Source organism: Quercus suber, unplaced genomic scaffold (assembly GCF_002906115.3).
Source record: "Quercus suber isolate HL8 unplaced genomic scaffold, Cork oak 2.0 scaffold_272, whole genome shotgun sequence".
Classification (NCBI taxonomy): domain Eukaryota; kingdom Viridiplantae; phylum Streptophyta; class Magnoliopsida; order Fagales; family Fagaceae; genus Quercus; species Quercus suber.
In genome coordinates, this window is record NW_027069728.1 from 83988 (window position 1) to 101980 (window position 17993).

At 32.4% G+C, this 17993-nt stretch overlaps 1 protein-coding gene across 1 annotated transcript; it reads right to left on the minus strand.

Moving 5' to 3' along the window:
* Positions 1–3271: 3271 nt before the first annotated feature.
* Positions 3272–14896, minus strand: LOC111984341 (uncharacterized). The gene is made up of 8 exons (XM_024015972.2): positions 14509–14896; positions 13156–13440; positions 11604–11663; positions 11292–11501; positions 9225–9346; positions 9030–9127; positions 4432–4556; positions 3272–4353 (listed from the first exon to the last, which is right to left on the minus strand). The coding sequence occupies exons 1-8, from the start codon at positions 14788–14790 to the stop codon at positions 4192–4194; spliced, it is 1344 nt and encodes a 447-aa protein (XP_023871740.1). The 5' UTR covers positions 14791–14896; the 3' UTR covers positions 3272–4191.
* Positions 14897–17993: the final 3097 nt, after the last annotated feature.

A 17993-nucleotide genomic window follows, 5' to 3' on the forward strand; every position in this document is an offset into this window, starting at 1 on the left:
TAGGTTGGCTATGATAGCATTTATTCTAACCAAAAGAAAGTATTATCCACATCTACACTATACCTAAAAGGAATGATCAAGTTACATTTAGGACTCCCCATAATCACTTATATAGCCAATACACTAATGTGGTATTTAACATAAGCCAACACAATACACTCATACATTGTAATCCAATCCAATCAAAATTCTCATAATTCTTGATATTACAATCTCCACCTCGAAAATCATGATGTCCTCACCCACACTTGTGTGGCGCCATAGTGGCCCTATGCCACATAACTTAAGAAATACTAGCTACATTTTTTTTTATACCCAAAAGAACTAGTCAAGTTACAATTAAGAGTTATTAATAATCAATTATATAGACAAAATTTTTCTAGTAAACATTCAACATTCGATTTAGTATAGGACAACACAACATGCACTCATACATTACAATCCCATCCAGTCAAATCCACAAAATTAGGGGTGTGACAGTCAAATTTGTAGTTAGGTCTTATAATCACAATTAAGGGATTATTCGCCATAAGACACAACATAAAAGCACATAGGAAAAACTTTGTTAAGGGGCTTGTTAGGTTCTTATTGTTCGCCCATTCCATGACTTTGTTTGTAATGAATTCAAATTTATTGGTGTAACTTATTCATTGTAAAATTGGGTTGAGTCCAAGCTAGAAATTACTGAAAGATAACAAAGTTTTGGTTTGCTTAAGATGAGAGCTGGTGATATTTTACCCATAGCTTTTGCACCATAATGAATTTCAAAGTGAAACTTATTTCATTGAAAAGTAGACATTTAGGATTTCAAAATAGACATGCATTTGACCTAATTAGGATTTGAAATAATTGATATATAGTTGTTTGAAGTCACACATGAATGTTGAACGCGGTAAGCACAAAATTTTTACTTCCATTCAATCGACTCTCGATCGGTCAAAAATCGGGAACATAGTGACGTGTTTTAGAACTCGAAGGCAGTTGCTTTGTTTTCAAAACCCTACTAAAGTCTACTATAATAAGGACTTATTTTGCATAGCTTATATACAGTTAGAGAGGCAAAAACATAGAGAAAAATAAAGCCTCCATCTTAGTCCACCCGTGAGTTCAGAAGAGTATATTCCATCAGGTTTTATCCATATGGTGTGATCAAAGAACTGGCTTGAAACCACATCCTGGTGAAGCTCACTGTGGTATCAAATTCGCAAAGGTGCCTTGGTATTGGTTCTAGGCTCTAGTTGTTATGTGTTGTTCGTTAAGGGATTAATGTAAAAAAAGTTATGAAATTTCGAAGTTACAATGTGTTGCAACAATGAGTTCATCTACTATGAAGTCAATGTAACATAGTTTTCTTCTAGATTTTATACTTGTTCTTTCATGGTGAATTGCATTATTTGGGGTAGTGGTTTTTCCTTTGCAGACATTTTTCATCGATTTTTCTACTTCGTCACCATATCATTGTCTCTTATTTTTATCTTATCTTGCTGTAGAGCTTTGTTCACTTTCTGATTTTGTGGTTTAAATTGTCATAATTGTGATCACATAATTTTGTTATTTGGAACGTAATTGTTAAATCCATTGCGCATGCATAATCAATTCGGGTCTAAACAAGATTTAGGGATTGGAAAGTAAATTTGAATGACAAATACATTTCTCTTTCTTTTTTTTTTAACTACGCCAAAACTTATTGTCTATAAAATTACGCAGACTATTATGGAACCATATAAAAATAGTAAGTAATCACAATTAGATCAATGAGACTAATAATTTTAGTTTACTAAAATTTAAATGCTAATTGTTAAAAGATACTTTTTTCGAACCCTTAAGGCTAATGGTGATCTTACAACCCATTCTTAGGATGAATTCAATATGAGTAACTTGGATCTACGAAAAGGTATTGATTGGTCACATATTTATTTCTCATGCATGTGAACATTCTTATTCAGAGAGAGAGAGAGAGAGAGAGAGAGAGAGTATTTACCAAATTTATTGTTTGAGTTAGCTCTTGGATTTCATTTATTATTATGTCTCAAATGCTTTTTTATATGGGATATGTACCATTCGTATAAACAATCTCCACGATGGACACATTTGTGGTTTTCAATGCAGTTTTCATAACCTTCAGAAGCCTTCTTATATAGTGGATCATCTTTATGTTCAACCTTATTAAAAAGGCAGTTTCGATAACTCCTAGTAATACATAATGCATGATCGTAACTTTTTTTGATCTTTTAAACAACTTTTAATGTTTTTTTCAATCCAAATATAAAATACTCCTTGAAAAATTATCCAAATTGGAAGTAAGGGGAAGCTGGACAGGAAGTGAAGTGGAATGAAAATAGGTGAGAGCAAGGTTACTAGCTTGCATTATGATGAGAATAAGAATGACCAAAGGTGTCATCACCGCCAGAAGTTTTCTCATAAATTTCCTAACCATTGATTGATTTTCTTTTACTTATGAAATTTTCTTATTTTATGTAAAATTAGAACAATAATTAGAATTTAGACATTTCACTTTATTCTTTTCGTATTTTTATTTAAGCTTAGAACAACATTTAGAATTTACATATGCCTTATATACAATTAAATGATTAGACATATTTAAAAATAAAGATATTTTACTCTATAAATTGATTTATTTTTAAGATATTTTTGTTCATATATATATATATAGACACATTAAATGTGATATTTGGAACACAAGTGACTTCCCACTTTAAGTCATTTCTTTTGGCTAAAATAATATTTTTAAAATAAAGATTAGACACATTTAAGAATAAAGATTTTTTTTTTTTTCCAAATATGACCATTTTTTAGTTATGGCTGCCCCTTTTAAGTAATTTTCTTTTTCAAGGGTCACAAGGTTTAGCAATATTTTTTATGTTAACGTTTGGCTTTTCACAATAGTGCAAATAGCTTCGATTGAATATTTGAAAAGGAATGATCCAATAGTTTCAATTTGAGAAATTTAAGCACCCATTTCAAAGATTTTGAAAGAAAATATTGATTCAAATTAAAATTGTGGTAAACAAGTCATATTAGAATATCTGCAGTTCAAATCATACTAGTGTTTTTTTGTTAGTGCGTATATGGGGTTAGATCTACATGTTGATATTACTACAGGAACCAAAAAAAAAAAAAAAAAACCTGTGTTAGTGGATTTGGGTGTCCCTAGCATTGCTTGCAATTGATGTTGCAACAAATTCCCAAGGACAGATTAATGAACTACTGCCTACTGCCAAATAGACTAACTGCCAACTACCAAATAGACTAAACAACGAACGAAATATATTCTTGCCTTTATTTTTACTTTTTTACAAAATGTTGATACCACATAACACAACAACCAAATGGTGTCCAATGTTTGTCAAAAAAAAAAAATGAGAAGGTGTCAAACAACGTAGATATGAAAAACAAAACAGATAACACAAAGGGAAAATTACCCTTCTGCTCTTAATAATAAGCTGCATATATATAAAGAAAGTAAGTTTGAAGACAGAGAACACTAATTAAACTTAGGAATGTAAAGAGTCACCATTACCACACCTCTCTCGCACAGCATGAAGATTCAAGCAAGAGGCTGGCCTGACGGTTACAGACTCTGTCTCTGTAGAACGGGACTCTTGATCTCTATCGTTGGTTTTCTTCATATAACTCTCTTCTTCTTCAGAAAATTCCAAACAGTGAGCTAATTTCTCAGATTTCTCTCCCCTCTTGTGACTTACCAACTCTCTATCCTTTTCTTGATCCAGATTTACCTTTTCATCGGTCTTAGATTTTATGTTATTTATGACACTGATACAGTACCAAGTACGAACTGTTGAATGTAGTGTTTTTGTTTGAAAACAAGTCTGAATGAACGGTTATATCTTTCAGGCTTGGCAGGTGTATTAAGCCAACCGATACATTGGGTTGCTGCAGTGTCTTTTGGGAGTTGTATTATAGTGTATTTTAGATTTAAACTTTGCGTTGGTTTGGAACAAAACAAATGCCACTTGTCTTAACAGGAGTGATTTTAGTATTTACATTCTCTCAGCTTCTGCTATTATATATAGTAATGGAAGCATTGCAACTCCTGGGATTCTACTACTGTGAAAGATTTAAGTTGTATAAACTACGACTCTACCCAATTTTATAAGAACCAAATTCAGATCAGGTTTCTTAGGGCTGTCAGACAATATACAAGAGACACTACCATGGTTCCGAGTTATTACCAATATAATTTCTAACATGCGAGGGCTTACTCCAACCTTCCTCCATCAAAATGAGGTTGAGACGTATCATCAATTTCTCCACAGCATCTTCCTCTAGGCTGCTGAGTGAATCAGCTGATTGGCCTTTTAAGGAAGAATCCTGGAAACATTTAAGAAATCTCCTTAGTTTATTCAAAAGTGACATTACATGTTATGCCATAAAGATAGAGAATTGTACCTTGGTGTCCTGATACAACTTCAGATACTGGAGTGATTCCTCAAAGAATCCACAATGGTAGAGAAGAATGCTATAATCTCTTAATTCCTTTGCTTCAGTATCCAGGAGGATAAGCCGTTCACATGCTGCAAAAATGAAGAACATTTTCAGATAAATAGGTGCAATTTTTTTTTTTTTTTTTTTTTGATAGGTAATCAAAGAACTATTATTATTGGAGAAAAAAAAATTCTACTTGGCAACCTAATGCCGGACAATATCAAATAAGGATAAACAAGAAGATTAAATAAACAAAAAATGATAAACCCTAATCAGCATCTAGGGGTTTACCTAGAATCAACCCCAAGCAAAAAAAATCTAGGAATAAGCACCTAAGTTTCTAGGAATCAGCACCCAACAACTGGAAATTTTCCAATTCAAATTTTCATTTCATCAAAGTCTCCCCTACATGTTTATTGGAGCCTTTTTTAAAAAGGCTTTTAGAGAGTACATCAATAACAATAAGGAAACTCATTCAAACATAAACATAATCTCACAAAATTATCAATCAAGAAAATAACATAAACGAAATTTCAAATTTTGAAATTCAAATTAGCAGTAATCTCAGTGCATCTTGGTGTCCACACCACAACCTCAACCATTACTTTAGTGAAATAAGGTATAGATCAAAATTATAATGGAATTATATGCTGAATTTTTGAAACATGCTTATTTACTCTCTTTTTTCCCTTTTTTGGTGGGGTTGAGGAATACAAAATGTGAACGTAGTGAATTGATGAAGCCCACATCACAGCATTGAATTTATTTTTGGTTCAAATAGCCTTGTATATTCCACACCAAGTATGTCATCAATTTGTATATCAAGAAATGACATCATTTCTGTTATCATTTTTATGAAACCTCCTTGAAATGACTCCATCATATGTAATTTTTAATGTGCAATAGAAAATATGCCATACACCCTCCAAGCCTACTATTATGTTAGATTTATCTCAGAAGTAACTCCATCATATACTTTTGACTGATTCCAATTCAGGGATAGGTTGAGCAATAAAATCCCAAAGTAAGAAAAATGTATGTCATTAATTATTGAAGAATAAAATCTCAACCAACAAACCAGAGAAAAAAAGAACTGCATGATTTACCGCAAGCTTATATATTTTCATCCTACTCCAATTCTTGTTATATTAAATATCCCTTGGATCAGGTATTCCTAAAAGTTAAGAGCAACCAACCAATCCAAAATTGACAAATCACAAGACATACAACATATTGCCCAGCAACTAAGGTAAAATTCCAACATTACCACTTTTGGAAAGAAATCGAACTCTTTACTAGAAGTTTCTTGATACTTTCTGAATAACATTGGAGATAAAAAGTCATTGGCCTCTTCAATTCAAGCAGTTCTTGAAGGTAGAAAATATTGATAAGATGCATAGCTGAGATTTTATAAGTCTCAAACTAACATATTCCCAACCCCCATTTTAACCATTGAAAAAAATGTAGTCCGAAACTAACATTTCATTAATACCCAAAAGGTGCAGTCTTGTGCAATTTAGAATGATATTTTTGGTCACTTATGCTTGAAAGGCATAAATAGCATATAAAAATGCAGATATTAAATTTTAAAACAAATGTCACAACCTCTCTGTAAGTGATCACTTCTTCCTAGAAAATTGACGTCAAACTTAAATGGTGTATTCCATATTACATTCATACATACAACAAACCGAACCTCCAGTTACTACAGTTATGAACCAAAATAATTTCAACACTACAGTGACCTTGATGCTATCAGCATGTAACTGAAGGCTAACACTAATCACTAAGCAGGAAACTCATTAATTCTTTTAATGTTATCAACATGTAACTAAAGGAGTAACTTATAGATGTGGGTGACTCCAGGGCTTCTTCTTTATTATAATAGGTAATAAGACTTTTATTGAAAAAATTGAACATCATGTTCACGATAGTGAACACTCTGAGCAAGAAACAGATACAATATAAACTCCAGGGCTTCTTCTCTTATAAACAATTTAAAATGGTACCATCGTTCTAATCCTGGCTAGTATTGCCCTGTCAACATCATCAATTTCCCCCTCATGATTTTTCTAGACAATGTAAAACCTCAAAGCATGTTATTTCATAAACCCTAATATCTTGATGTGTTTATAATTACTAATTCAAGTAGTCTTAAAACTCCAAGCAAATCTATTGGGGTTAATCACAACTATGATCAAGAAGAAAACCAAGCATAGAGTGGTCTAATATTCAAGACCTTACATTGGTAATATAAACTAGCACTGTGCTTGTGGGACATATGAAAAAATTATTTTAAATCAAATGGAATAAAATATTAAGATCATTTAAAATAAACAACGAAACTCCTTTTAATTTTTGAAATTTTTGGTAATTAAGTTTTAATTTAAGTAGTTTTTATTCTACTTGGGTGAGTTTGGTTCAGCTTTTTGTAAAAGTGCATAATGAAGAAGTTGAGTTTTCAAAAAGTGCATAATGAAAAAGTAGAGTTTCAAAAAGCTGAGTGTTTGGTAAAAACTGTTAAAAGTGCTTTTTGAAAAAGCTAAGTGTTTAGCTAGTATTTATAAAAGTGGCAGTTTGAAGAATAAATTACCAAAAAGGACAATGTATATATAAGAGCATTTTCAGTAGGTTAGACAAATTTTTGTATTGTTTGGACAATCAACAGTGACATTTACCTTTTGATTATCCACTTTTTTAATATTTATTTTTTAATCAAATTTATTCTTTTTTAATATTTATTTATTCTTTTTCTATTCACTCTCAACAATTATATTTTTTAACAAAAAGTGTTACATCTACAATATTTTTTGCAATACTTTCACAAGAATCATAACAAAATTTTATATAGAAAGTTGTCACTAGTTCTAATTTAAACCTACCACTGAAATTATATTTTTACTTATCAATATTAGCTAATTACTTAAAATTTATTGTGAAAATATTGTGAAAATATTGTAGTAATATTTTTAAATTGTGATTTGTAATTGTTTGACTTTCTTTCATCCATACGTTTACTCTTTTCTTTTTTCCTTTTTTTATTTTTTCTCTTGCATTTTGTCCACCACACGTATACCCATAGGATTCCTTCATCTCACTTTTTCCTTTATATTCCAGAGGATTCTTTCTCTTCATTTCCCCCACTTGATTCTAGAGCCTTCCTTTCTCGGCTCTTTCATTCTCTGCTCTCTCTCTTTTTTTTTCTTTTTTTTTTTTTACTTGATTCTATAAATTCTCTAGCTCTCTCTGTGATACTTGATTCCATAATCTTGCTTGCCTTTTGGTGTCATTATCTTCAAACACACACAGACACGCATGGAGAGAAAGGAGAAATCGTCTTTGCTCCACCACACCGCCACCGCTGCTCCTCCTCCTCACTGCGGAGTGCATGCAACCAGGGATCAGATCGGCTTCTTTTTTTTTTTTCTTGATCATTTATTGTTCTAATTTTTTTTTCTGTTCTTGATCTGCTGTTGTTGTTGTAATTGCACTCACTCCAGCTGCTGTTTTTTTTTCTATTTTTTTCCTGTTCTTGATCTGCTGTTGTTGTTGTAATTGAGGGAGCTGCGTATTCTGAAGTGTTAACCCTTGCCCTTTAGTCAAGGGCAATTTCGTAACTTCACTCTCCCAACGGATATAAATAAAAGCTGGGACTCAGCTTTTCAATTATGGAGCTACCCTGATCCATTTTGGAAACGCGCATATCCTGAAGGAATATAAAAGCCAACTTTTCAGAAAAGTTGGCTTTTATTCTCACCAAACGCACATTTGGAGCCAGCGTTTTTGAAAAGCCAACTTTTAGGCTTGAAAAGTTGAACATATATTGGGAGAAAAATGAATATATATATATATATATATATATATAAAGAAAAAAGGGGAGGGTTCACTTGGCACAACCATAACATGTAGGGCACAACTTCTATTATATCGTATATGATTTGAAATTGATGATGACAGGATATGTTCAGTGAAACAACTCTAGGTATTAATCCCATTCATTTTTGTAACTCTATTTGTCTTAAGACATTTTTTTTGTAACTCTATTTGTCTTAAGACATTTTAGGGATTTCATTGGTATTTCTAATAGAGAATCAATATCAGGTTTGAATATGAACATATGAAAGACATCTTCCTCGCCCAATCCTCACTCTCCCCCTCTTTTCTCTTCTATTTTCTTAAATGCATAAATTTTCTTTCTCCTGGGAAAGCTTCTTTCACTTGCCTACATCTTCAGATTTACTCCTATTCAAGACCAATAAGCAGTATTTGAAGATTCCATTTTTTTTTTTTTTTTCGTTTTTTTAAACTCGGACCTCCCCAATCTGTTCTGCCCTGATTGTTAGCATAGAAGGCAAATAGCACTGCAAGCTTGTAGGAGCTATGGTTTTGAATGAAAACATCTCCACAAGAAAACGCATTTCTGTATTTAACCAAATGCAACTCACACTTTTAAGTCCATTTTAGTTTCTATTGGCATTAACTCAGCAGCAAAAAGAAAGAGTCTACTAAAATGTAGCATCATCTTCTAGATACTAGCAGTAAAAACTGCACATGGTACATACCAGATAATGCGCGCCTCATGTCCCCAAAACGTACACTGGTCCAAACACCACGTTCGAGCCTATGTCGAGCAGCCTTAGCAGATGCAAGCTGAAAGCCACTGCAGAAGAAAAATTATGATATTAACATCTGATCTAAACATTTTGTGTAAAGTTAAGAACAGATCACATTGCAGTGTAATTGAAAACTAAAAATACCTTTCTTCTTCTGCAATATTTGATTTATCAATGCAGTTAGCGGCATGTGCTGCCCATAAGAATAAACTTCTGGTATGATCATGTTGAAATGGCCAGAAAGCATTCTTCAGATTTCTCAAAATCTGCATATGTAGATAAGGACCAGAGCTAGAATCAAGTAGGATTGACGAATCAAAGATTTTCACCCATATTGAGCATATGTTATACTCCAACCTCTCATATTACACTCAGACAAAAGTTAAGCTGAAATGCTATTCCAGAATGGCTGGATTAGATGTTTTTAAAAGACAGATGTGAGCCATGAAGAAAATATTCCCTATTATAATTAACAATATCACCTTGGAGCTGTGTCAGTAACATACATGCACAGCAGCACATCTCAGACTTCTGAGCTTTGTCAGTGATAACTATTTGGAGAGAGAGAGAGGGAGGGAGGGAGGTATTAATAGCTTAACTTTTATAATAAATTAAACATATTTTTCCAACCTCCCTGGTGATTTCTCATGAAATTTCAAGGTGGCCTTTCCTGTGGTAAAGTCGAGCATCATGCAGTATATAATTAGTCTACAAAATCATTAGAAAGTTTCCAAGTGTGCAAAAGGATCAAAGAAATTTGGAAAAAAATAACATCTGTTATAAAATTTAGGATATCAACTTCAAAAATGGATATGTATTCATAATCCAGTGCATATTTTCTGAGCAAATTAACTTTATGAAGAATTAGACGAACGCCTAAAAGAAAGGAAAACAAAAAGGAAGGCAAAGCAAGAAACTACAGCACAATACTTTAACTTGCATTTTCTAATGAACTTCACATTGATTTACTTGACATTCGACTTAAATATAACTAAAAGAATACAAGAGGGATCAGTAAAGAATATATTATAACAAAAAACCAATCCAAAGCCTTTTTCACCAAATCTCTGCCACTGCCATCACCAAATCCTTCTGTCAGGACAATACCTACATAAGATTGCCAATCCTTCATTTCATCCTTACGCCACCAAGCCGAGTCAACAGCAGTTCACAAACTGCAAGACATCATCTAGTCAACTAGGTATTTCACCACCACTAACCCAAAGCTTCCACCATCAATAACCGTTGAATTATTGATCCAAAAGCCCATTGAAGTTGCACTTCAGCCACCACAAAGGCTCATACCACCTTCATGATAGCCCATGGCTCCAACATTTGTATTTTCAGAGGTTAATTGTTTTTGTGAAATTGTCCAATGGAAAAAAAAAATTGTAATTTAACCTGACAATAACACATTTATTAAATCATTTATTGAATATGACATATCTTATTTGATGGAAACCTTATTGCTCCTTTTTTTTTTTTTTTTTTTAATAAGTATTGGAAATACTATTTTACCATTTTTTTTTTAAATAAAGTTTCAACCTATAGCGTCCTCTTCTAATGGTTGTGCTTTTTATAATCAAACCAAGACACCAAAAACAGTCTCTATTGCACAAAACTTGCTCAAAATTCCAGCAAAGTTGTGATTTCTAGAAAATAAAAAATAAAAAAGCAAGCACCAAAGTTATACCCAATAACTTCTAGGGGAATGAAATTTTATAGACGTAATTTCTATTGAGGGTTTCCAATTTTCCCAAATGCATGCCCTCACAGAAGCTTTATATTAAATTTATTTACTTTGAGTGCTGAATATATATTAATTGGCCTTTCTGCAAAATCTCACCAAAAATAAAGCTAATAAACTAGAGAAGTTGAACAGTTTCAATTTCTCTTAATCTTTTATTTTATTTTATTTTATCATAAGTAACTCGGCTGTTTATGTTAATGACCAGTTTATCAGATATTTTTCAAATTGATTAGGTAACAGTATAGAAAATCAAACCCTGTGCACCATAAGATATGGGAAAACATTAAAGGTCATAACCACAAATACGCCAGGTACACACCTTACGTTTGGAGATTATTCATTCTTCCATTGAAGGGTGATAGTGATTCAACTACTTATATCATAAATAAGGTAATAAATAACAGGCTTTATTATACAAAATAAGGCAAAAAAATGCAAGCAAGCAGGAAAACAGGAGTTACCTCCAGCAATAGTGTTTGTGATGTAATTATGTGTGGCTGATCTGACTCCTTGCTTTTTTGTTTATCATAGCCTCTTGGTAGACTATGAAGATCATGGGGAAAGAATATCTCCACATCAAAATCCACAAGGCCCCACATGCGAAGCATTTTCAGGAGTTCCGAGTATATAAGCGAAAGCATGGCAATGGAGCCTGAACGATGGGTCAAAACCTATTCAAAGTGTGAAGAAAAAATTACTAAAAAATCCCTCATTTAAGAGAATTCTCTCGAAAACAAGAACACTGTAACAAGACAGAAGGTAGAATTCCATACGGAGTGAAGATAAAGAGCTCGTGGCTCTGATTGATTTCTTGAATGAGTTCTTCGAAAACCCTGAAAAGAATAAACCATGTCATACAAAAGTAAATATCATGCAGCAAGGGTCACAAATTGATCTATGAGATAAAATCTGAATTAGCGTCTAAAGGTAATTGATCTATATGAAATCACAGATGACATGACTACATGTAACAGTCAGTCATTGACTAAATTCTTGCTAGCAGAGGTGTAATATAGTTTTGCTCTGGTAATCCACACAACACACATTGTGGAAAATTACTGGAAGAAAATGGGACATATTCGGTCTTGGAGATAATTCTAATATTCATTTTAGGCATGATCTGTAGAATGGTGAGACTACTCACTAAATTCTTGCTAGCAGAGGTGTAATATAGTTTTGCTCTGGTAATCCACACAACACACATTGTGGAAAATTACTGGAAGAAAATGGGACATATTCGGTCTTGGAGATAATTCTAATATTCATTTTAGGCATGATCTGTAGAATGGTGAGACTACTCTTAAGAAGAGTCTAAGGTGGCAGAACATTTAGAGTACAGAATGAGTTGCTTTTATTCACTAGAGAGGTGCATGATTGGAAATTAAAATCTATGACTCAATTGTTGGATGACATATACGCTAGGAAGATACATTATGGGCAAGTAAATGAATTGGAATGGATCCCTTCAAAAACTCAAGGCTTCCAAGTGAAGAACTATTATAAGACATCAAGAAGAGAGAAGGGGGTAGGGGGTAGGGGGAATTTTCCCTGGCAAAGCAATTAGAAAGTTCCTGTACAGCTAAGGGTGTTTTTTTTTTTTTTTTTTTCATGGTGTGTGTCATAGGGAAAGACCTTGACTACAGATAATATAAGGAAATAAGGGTTAATCATTATGGATTGGTGCTTTGTGTGCAATAGTCATTGAGAGAGTACGGCTCATCTTTGCCTACATTCTGCAGTGACTTGGTAATTGTGGCCTTTGGTTTTCTTTTTGTTCTTTTGTGTTTCATGTGGTGCCTTTGAAGAGAAAGAAATGTTTGATGCTTTGTATGTTAAGAGTTAATGCATAACAAAGTTGAAATTATTATTTTTGAAGACTTTATATTGCTGGACTTCGAATTCTCATATTCTCTTTTTTCCCCCCTATCATGGACTTTCTAGGACTCACGGATGCTTGAAGTTTTCATTTACCTTTGTTTAGTTTTATATTGTTACTTTTGCTTTGGGCTATTCTTTTGTATTCTTTTGAGGTGCTTGGGTTGCGCCCCTTTTGCGCTTTTTCTTTTAATGGATTTTTGTTACTTATAAATACACACGCACACACACTAATTCCCTAACAAATTCAACAGTAAGCATGAAATGGATATATAAACTCATAATCAAAGGACGAAAAATTAAAAATGCAAAATTATAGATTGAAATAGCACAAACATATTGACCTTAGACAAAATAAAGTGATGTGCTCGTCATACAAGTTTCATTTTTCTTAGTACACCTACTATTCAACTTTGAATACGCATATAAAAATTCCTTCAATGAACATACCCTTGTGCCATATAGATATCTCTCTATGCTCTCCAAAAACTTCTCTGGCGATGAACTATAAGAGGAGTTATAGTGAGAGCAGTAGCCTACAGAAAGATCATCCAATCTGTCAATGAAAGCATCTACAGGGAGAGGCACTGAAGAGTGAGAAACAAGAGAATCATCCTCTGCCGCTATATAAAGAGCCGTTTTCCCCAAATCAACATGACTATTAATGCTAATGCTGGTTTCCCTCTCAATGTCAGACAATTTCCGGATCTGTGCACAGAAACCCTCCCTTCCCTCCTGCTCACACATAAATTATGGACCAAATTCACCAAATCAAACCATATTACATCCTAAGAGATATCTAACTGAACAAAATAAAATAAATGAAATTAGTAATCACATGAATCCCATAAAAAAATTTTTTTAAAAAATGCAGTAGAAAGACAACTAAATGGGCTAAAAAAAAAAAAGAGAGAGAAAGAAATCAAGGCAACGTGCTCTAGCTAAATTGGCACCTCCACTTGTTGTAAGGACAAGGTGGAGGAAGAGGTTGTAGATTCAAGACCCAGTAAGTGCGTGTACATAATTACCAATATATATATATATATAAAATACCCCTAGATTACTCGGCACGGGTTCTTGGGGATGGGTTCAATTGTTCATAACCATAGCTTTTACTGGCTGGAGAGCAAGTACAAAGGGCTGTTCTTTATAAAGGTTCCCTACATTATCATGTAAGATCAACCAAATTAAGAAATGCTCAAAACCTCTTTTTAAGAACTGTGAGGAGGGTGTGCTAATGTGTTTTATATAATAATTTTCACCATTAATATTTAAAAAAAAAAACACCCAAATTCACTCCAGAAAGAAAATAATAATATTAAAAAAAATCATCAATCATGAATCACGCTTACCACAAAAGAAATAAATTTCTATCAGAATCTAGAATATCAATTCCACAAAATTTCAATTAAACCAACCAACATTGTTACCATTGGGTGTTGTACTCGTGTCATACCAGTGTATTATGTTATAACCCTTGTCTATGTGTGTCATACCAGTGTATTATGTTATAACCCTTGTCTATGTCAGTGTACGTGCTTCTTAGCTTTTCACACATCCCCAAAAATAATAATAATAAATAAATAAAAGAAACGATTTTGGGCATTTTGGGTGCTTGTATATGAGGTCCAAAAAAAAAAGCCTTATTTTGCAAAATTTTCACAATATATAAATAAATAATCTCCCTTATATTAATAAAAACTAGAAACAAAGTGAGCAAGCGATAGATAGAACAAAAATTCTAAGGCCACAGAAAAAAAAAAATCGAATTTTGGAGAAAAAAGGTTTTGGAAAATTTTTTACTCTGGCATGGGAGGCGTGGATTCCAGAAGATTCCAGAGCGTCGTGGAGCACGAACTTGAACTCACGCGCCGCCGCATCGGAGCTCGAGCTCGATGATCCCTCGGTTCCGCCACTGCTACAAACAACGCGAAAGCGCGAAGACGAAGAAGGAGAAGGAGAAAAGGAATGGAATTTGAAGAATTTGGAAGGAGGTGGTGTTGTTGATATGAGAAACGAAGGTCTGCGAATCGGAATCCATGGCGATGACGTGGCAGCAGCTGAAGACCCTAACAACGAACTCATAATCGTGGTTTTTTTTTTAACTGTTTTTTTAACAGTTTTATGAATCTGATTGAAGATTGATTGAATTTGAATTAACCGTTTTTCACACACATCTATATATATAGAGAGAGAGAGAGAGAGAGAGAGTTGTGTTTTTGATATTGACAGGTGTTGGAATAGAGTTAGGCGGCTAGGACAAGGAGTTACTCTTTACCTTTTTTAATTTATTGGCTAATCCTCGTTTTCGAAATGATTGATTCTCATTTTTTAAAACCAAATGATCAATCGATTGATTGATTTGACTTATAGTTGTGGAAAATGAAAACCTCTTCCAACTACTCATTTTTATATTCGAGTGAAGTTTGTGTTCAGTGTATTTGTGCATGATATGATTAGGACTCATGTCCAGTTTTAATCACGGGTTTAGTTTATAAATGCATGTATCTTATATCTTTGGGTTTAGTTTATTTTGAGTACTTTTTTAATTGGAGGGCTTTTGTTGTTTTAAATATGCAATGACAAGTGATTGTCGATTTTAATCTCTACATTTTATTTAGTTATTAAGTGATATGGTAATTTTTTATTAAAACAAAAAGAGATTCTAATTAAAAATGTATTAAAAATAAGTCAAACCCTATACCTTTTGTATGGAGTGTGAATTTTAAAAATCTATAAATTGCATATTCTTATTAAATCATAAATCAATTGGTATCTCATTAATCAAATTACATAAAAAATAAGTTTATTAATCGAATAGTAAGTCATATTTGATTTGAATGAAATTTTTGACATGTATGCTAAAAAACATAAAGAAAATACAATTCAACGGTTAAATTTTCAAAATTCACAACTAATAAAAAGATATATGAAGAATTTTAAAGATTTTTATTTAAACTAGTTTAGAGAGATACAGGACACACAATGCCACATCTCATGTTCAAAACATGATTTTAGTTGAAATTGTGAAATCATGTTTTTAATACAAAATTTCACATGAGTGTGCAATAAAAAAATGTGTAAAAAGATGAGTAAAATTTAAGTACAGTACTTAGATGTTGTTCCTTAAGTTCCTATCTTAAAATTCGGTCATGTGACTATACTCAACTAAAAATACACTTTCATCTTATTAGAAAAAAGTTACATGGCTAAATTTTAAAAAATAAACCTAAGAAACAGCAAATGAGGTAATGTAACTATTTTTGATCCTAAAAAGATTTAGCTTATTGTTTAAAATAATTTTTCACATGAGAGACACTAGTTTATGAGATATTTATTTATAGAATTTGTTAAATATGCTAATCCCTCAAATGATTGGCATTTTAATTATTTACTATAATTATTTATGTGAGTTTTTTTTTTTTTTTTTTTGGATTAAAAGTTAAAATCAACTTTTATTAACTAACCAGAAACACCACCATACATCTTTAACGCGATAGTCACTCTATAAGTATAAGTGTTTGTAGGGTATAGGGGGTAAGGGTCAAGATTCAAATATTAAGGAAATTGTATCACACACATACACTTAGATTAAGTTAGATTATAATTTATATCTTGTATAATAAAATAAAATAAAATAAAAACTAAACAGAATAAGCAGATTAGAGGACAAAGAATTTCATAGGACCATCCCAAATCCCAAATTCTCGTGCAAAAGCAGTAAACAATAAACATCGGTCCACATTTGAAGCAAAAAATAAATAAACATTGGTCCACAAGAGTTATTTTTATATAAATGGCATGTCTCATGTGTGTAACTGTGTATTATTATTATTATTATTTTGTTAAGAATTAGAACACGTGTGTTCAGTATTGTGTCTGTCTTTTTATATAAAAATAAAAATCATTTATGCAGTGATAGCAGCGAGGAAGTGAAAAAGTGTTGATGCAATTTCCTTCTTTTCAAAATAAATATTCTCCTACTATAATAGATATTTTCAAATAATAATACTAGATTTTCAATGCAAATTGAAGTACATATCAACCGCTCAATAGTTTTTTTTTTTTTTTTTTTCAATAGAAAGGCCATACAGTGTAGGTAACAAAAGGACACGAGTGGTGGGCAACTAGACCAAATTTGTCTTATGCTAAATTTGCCCTTGTGGGCAACTAGACCAAATTTGTCTTGTGCTAAATTTGCAAGAAATTTTGCTGCCCTATATATATACCACCGACAAACTCAATTTCACAGCCTGCCAAAATGGTCCATTTTGCATGGTAAAAAGAAAAAATAAACTTTGTCCGTTTAGATAAAAAGTAGTAGACACTCACATTCGATCACTTCAACATATTGCAAAATTAGGTTTGTCCCTAGATTTCTCCACCTGGAACCATTGACGGAGCTGTTATTGGACTTGGGACCTAAATTTTTTTTAAAAAAAATATTACCATATTAATAGGTAGGGGTGTCAATGTTCGACCCAACTCGCGAACACGACACGAACCCAACACGGGTTTTTTCGGGTTAGGGTTGGGCCTTAATGGGTTTGGGTCATAAACGGATCGACCCGAAAGCGACACGATAAGAAACGTGTCATAAGCGGGTCAACCCGCGTAACCCGTAATAAACACGTTTGACACGCCAATTTATTTGTGTCAACCCAAAATAATCCACTTAAAACAATCCGTTTAATTCATATAACAAATAAATATTTGTTTTATTTTACATTTGTCAAATACCTTTTATATCCAACATATATTTTAAATTTAAAAAGAAAAGTGAGTAATTACAAAAATTTACAAGGGATATAATTGGAAATTGAAACTTTACCGACCCTAGAACTACTAATACTTTTTTTTTTGGCATAGAACTTGCACAAATGATTGGATGAGCTTGTGGAAGATGTTATGAATTTGGACATCAACAAAAAATCTATTGATGATAATCATGGTTATATTCAGGATTAGTCTGCTTACTCAAATTCTTTCAATATTGATACTTAACATCTGGCGAGTTCCAAGGATATTATATTTTTGTTGAACTATGTTATTTTATTTTTGTTAGACTTTGTTATTTTGAATTTGGGTTGAAGTGTATGCACTTCTTTTGGAGTGTAAAGAACTTATTTTCTAGATGAATGTTATATTTTTTTTTAACTATATTATTTTGAATATGGGTTGAAGACTTGAAGTGTATGCACTGCTTTTTTTGATGTAAAAAAATTATTTCTAGATGGATGTTATATCTAATATTATGCAAATTGAAATGGGTTGTGTTACATTCATGT

What these genes read in the sequence shown, in the direction of transcription:
- LOC111984341 (XM_024015972.2), bottom strand. Translation starts at nt 14,790, where the DNA reads ATGAGTTCGTTGTTAGGGTCTTCAGCTGCTGCCACGTCATCGCCATGG. An exon ending in GAGCTCTTTATCTTCACTCC is followed by an intron (nt 11,502 to 11,603) that starts GTATGGAATTCT and finishes CACTTTGAATAG; the next exon opens with GTTTTGACCCATCGTTCAGG. An exon ending in CATGAGGCGCGCATTATCTG is followed by an intron (nt 4,557 to 9,029) that starts GTATGTACCATG and finishes TCATTTTTGCAG; the next exon opens with CATGTGAACGGCTTATCCTC.